The sequence below is a fragment of the Chenopodium album genome, chromosome 3 (assembly GCF_948465745.1).
Source record: "Chenopodium album chromosome 3, dcCheAlbu1.1, whole genome shotgun sequence".
In the NCBI taxonomy this organism is placed as follows: Eukaryota; Viridiplantae; Streptophyta; class Magnoliopsida; order Caryophyllales; family Amaranthaceae; genus Chenopodium; species Chenopodium album.
The window spans coordinates 6,611,257-6,616,092 of NC_137836.1; the positions used below are offsets into that span (position 1 = coordinate 6,611,257).

At 30.3% G+C, this 4,836-nt stretch overlaps 1 protein-coding gene across 1 annotated transcript; it reads left to right on the forward strand.

Annotated features, from left to right (window-relative positions):
- The first annotated feature begins 753 nt into the window (after positions 1-753).
- On the forward strand, positions 754-1,710 carry LOC145624779 (uncharacterized). Its single transcript, XM_081677868.1, has 3 exons — positions 754-886; positions 971-1,207; positions 1,367-1,710. The coding sequence occupies exons 1-3, from the start codon at positions 754-756 to the stop codon at positions 1,708-1,710; spliced, it is 714 nt and encodes a 237-aa protein (XP_081533994.1).
- Positions 1,711-4,836: the final 3,126 nt, after the last annotated feature.

Here is a 4,836-nt window from a genome sequence, read left to right on the forward strand (position 1 = left end):
GTTGAATTGCTTCCAATATTAATGTTAATTCTATATTGTTATGATCACCATATTGCATGTTTAAAGGGAATATGTAATTGAAAATCAAGCCTAATAAGATAATTTGGACAACCGGTTTAGGTTCCTTTTTAATCTTGTTGTTTAATCAAGTGATCACAATATTTTAGAATTATATGTTGCATTAATATTCAACCAATTTAGCTAAATAATAGTTTGGAGCAAATTGAATATTTTGTTTGTATGCCTTTGAGATCGCAGGAATCACTTTTCACAATAAGAATCGAGTAGAGGCCAATACGGGCGAATGTGACTCCATGACTCACTTCATACCATCATCCCGATCCTCCTTTCGTGGTTCCGACCCATATGGAGTTAGTAATCTCATGGATTATGAATGGGGTGTAACCTTCACGGGTCAATCGTTGTTGCCTATCGTTGTCCCTTATCGTGGTTGCCTTTTTATGATCCGTGAACGGTTTACAAGTTCCTTAAAAACTTGTTGGCGGCTCCCTACTTTATTTGTCCCTAATAGTATTATGTCAAATCCCACTTCCTATGAGTACCAAGCATATTCACCACATGCTTTAACGTAGGCGCACTTCGAGCGACGCCTACACATGTCATCCGACGAAAGCTCCAACTCTTCTAATTCTTCATCCAATTCAGAAAATAGCCAAACACACCGATATGAAAGACGAAGGCAAGCCAATCGTCTTGTTAACCGAATGATGGATCCCAATTGAAATATATCAAATGTTAAATCAAGTTCCAAGGGCACCAAGGATCCCCGTTCCAAGGGATCGTGGGGATGGACAATTTCGTTTATGGAATGACTACTTTGCTGACCATCCTGTGTTTCCCCCACAGTTATTTCGTCGGAGATTTCGTATGAACAAACATATATTTCTCCGAATAAAGCAAACTTTAGAAGAACGTCATCCCTTCTTTCAACAAAGATAAGATGCTACAGGAAGATTTGGTGCCTCCGGGTTGCAAAAATGCACAGCTGCTATGAGGCTAATAGCTTATGGCACCTCTGCTGATTCTGTAGATGACTACATTAGAATTAGTGCATCTCTTGCAAGAGATTCACTACAACATTTTGTGGAAGGAATTGTCTCTTACTTTAGTGATGAATACCTTAGAAAGCCCAATGAAGAAGATCTAGTAAGACTACTAAGAATTGGTGAACGTCGAGGATTTCCAGGTATGCTAGGTTCTATTGATTGCATGCATTGGCGGTGGAAAAATTGTCCACTTCGATTAAAAGGTATGTTTTATGGAAGACCAGGTAAGCCCACATTAATATTGGAAGTTGTGGCATCATATGATCTTTGGATCTGGCATGCTTTTTTTGGGACACCAGGTAGTCGTAATGATATTAACGTTCTTGATAGATCCCCTTTGTTTAACGATATTTTTGAAGGTCGTGCACCTTCTATTAACTATGTTGTGAATGACCATCATTACAATATGGGATATTATCTCACTGATGGCATATATCCTAAATGGGCAGCATTCATTCCTACAATATCACTACCACAAAATAAAAAAGAAGGTCTTTTTGCCAAATTACAAGAAGCTAGACGAAAGGATGTTGAGCGTGCTTTTGGAGTATTACAAGCTCGTTTTGCAATAATACGGATTCCTGCGCTAGCTCGTGACGCATCAATGTTAGGAAAAATAATGATAGCATTATGCACAATATGATCGTTGAGGACGAAAGAGATACGTATAAAACGTATTACGATCCAAATGAATATGATCAAGCTACAAACGCGTCTTCAAGTAATAGAAACACTGAAGAGCCTTTTCAGTTCGAAAATAGCAACAACCGAATTGCAAGTTTGGAAATTTATATGTCTAATAGAGCTCGTGTTCGTGATGAAGCTATGTATAAAGCCTTAAAGAAAGACTTAGTTGAACATATGTGGCTCAAATTCGGTGTTCACAGTAGGCAAAATAATTTGCATTAATAGTTGTATAATCGCAACATTAAATTATTGTATTTGTACTCAAGCACGGTTCGTTTTTATCTTTTTAAGATTGTTGTCATTTGATAGAATATGTACTATTTTTATTATTATCGAATTTAGTAAAGTTGCAATTATTGTGTATTTCTTAATTAACGACTAATTACTTACTAATTAAATAATATAATGCATTAATTTTAAACATAAGTCATTTTATTTAATTATTGTATGCTAATAATAATTATTAGTTTTAATTGATTATTACCAAGTGTATTAGTTATATATGATAGGATTTAAGAGAGATATTGTGTGGTGGGGTTGGGTAAAAGTAGGAGAGAGAAAATGTATAGCCAAAAAGATGTGGTTAACTATTGGGAGACATTGGTTATTAAATGGGTATAAGAGTGGTTATATGTGAGGTGGAAGATGTAGAAATTAATAAAATAAGCAATAACCACAATGGTTGTGGGCGATGCACCTTATTTTAGCTAAAAAACTAGCATAGTACCTGTGCGATGCACGGTTTATAAATCAAATTATTAAACCCGTAGGAAAAATAAAAATAAAAATAAAAACAAAGGTAATTCATTTACTATTGAAGGACTTGGTTACTAATGGTCAATAAAAAAAAATTAAAGGAACGTTATCTGAATAGTATTTTATGTTATTTGAATTTTTTTAATTTTTTATAATGTTATTTTATTAATTGAAAAATAATTGAATAATACTCCACATGGCTATATAAGAAGTGGACTAATTTATTTATATCTCCCGTTGAGAAAAAACTAAAATTTTCTTATCATACCATCCGCATCAGTAGCTACAATCAATCTAATATATACATGTTTTATTTACCCGTCGCACTCATTAAATCTATAGACACAATAATAACCTTATATTTGACCTACCAGTACATATATTTTCCTAAGTTAAGCATTGTGCCAAAAACTATATATTATATAATAGTCATATATATAACCAACAGTTGATTAAAAATAGCATACAACACAAATACTTCGTATATAGGTATGGATACTGATAATTTTATTATAAATAAAATATACGGAGTATATATTACTAAGATTTATCCCTACCTTAATTATAAAAATGTTAATAAAACTCTTATAATAGTGCATGGACATTTATATATCTAAAAATGTTTTTTTTTACATATATTTTCCCCCATTTAATTTTAAAAGCCTTAAAATTGTCTTTTGAATTCGCTAAATTGATTTAAAAGGTTATGTTTATTTCAATATTTAAAGCCATTTACTATTTTCATTTCCTTTTGTTTTAATTTTTCTATTTAGAATTTATTAGACTATTAGGTTTCAAGATCGAAGTCAATATCTTTTTACTGTACAATCACTAAATCAAAGTCGCTCAACTAAAGTTTTGGACATTGCATAGCTACACAACATCCAACACATTTAATGATTACATGCAAATAATTTTAATAAAACTACGCATTTGATATAAGTTATTAAACAATTTAACTATATATACATTTTGATAGGTTTATATTTTTCATATTAACAAAAATTATTTTGAAAAAAAATTTAGAATTTGGAGTTTTGTATAAGATAGATAAAGGATAAGTTAATTCCTGTCATATATGCATTGAGTTTTGGGTGTTCTATCCGGTTCACCTTTCGGGCTAATCCAGATTTGAGGATCAAGTCTAGGTTATTAGGTTTCACTCCTCTTCCGATTGTTGTTGCAGGGGAGCGAACACAGTTCCTCCTTACCAAGTGTAGTCTCAATCACCACTACACCAACAACCAATTGGTGTAGTGGTGATTGAAACTACACTTGGTATGGAGGACACGTGTTATAAAATATTATATTATATACATTTACTTTTTTATATTATAAAAAATATTATATTATATACACATACTATTATAGTTAAAAGTATTATTATGTATAAAACAACATACATTATTGCACATGATTGTTGTATATCTAGTATAGTACATGAGCAATGCACGATTTTTAAATCAAATTGTTAGTTTTTCGACATTGTATAGAAAATGAAAGGCCGATTAAAATTAAATTTATGTTCAAGATTATGTATTTTTTTTCCAAGACAACATTTCGGCTCAGCATTAAGTATTTGTCAAGAAGTACAACAAACGATAAAAGTAATTTTTACACTATTTTGTATCTTTATCAAAAACTTTTGTATTCGTCCGATTATTTGAATTGAATTTAGGATAACTTGTAGACTATTTTGGGTAACTTTTATCAATAAAGCATAAATAACTTTCATTCATTATAGGATAGCTTTTATAATAGGTGCGCAATATTATATTGTACATCTGATTTTTTTTAAATGTTTGTATTGATTTATAATTGACGTCAAACTAAATTATATCGATTTTATTTAATTTTCATAAAAAAAAAAACAATATTAGCCTTTCAAAATACGAAATATTTGTTTCCTTAATTATGCCACTTTAATCATATTGCTTCAAATTAGTTATTATTCTTTAACAATAAAGATTGGAAAGACTTTATGGATTATTTGTAGTATTGGAAAGTATATATTTATTATAAAAAATTAAATCAATATTTATGTTAGGAAATCATGAAAATCTTATGCACGTATAGAAACTTGCTTTTATTGTTTGAAGTTTAACAAAAATAACTATGCTTGAATATGTAAATAGTAATTATATAGATATATTTTATACATAAGATAAGCCAATGAGAGAGTGACATTTGTCATCCTCACATTGAGGCGCTTATCTTTTAGTATAATATATATAGATAGATAGATTCTTTAACTTGACTATAAATAAAGATTGGAAAGACTTTATGGATTATTTGTAGTATTGTAAAGTATATATCTATTATAAAA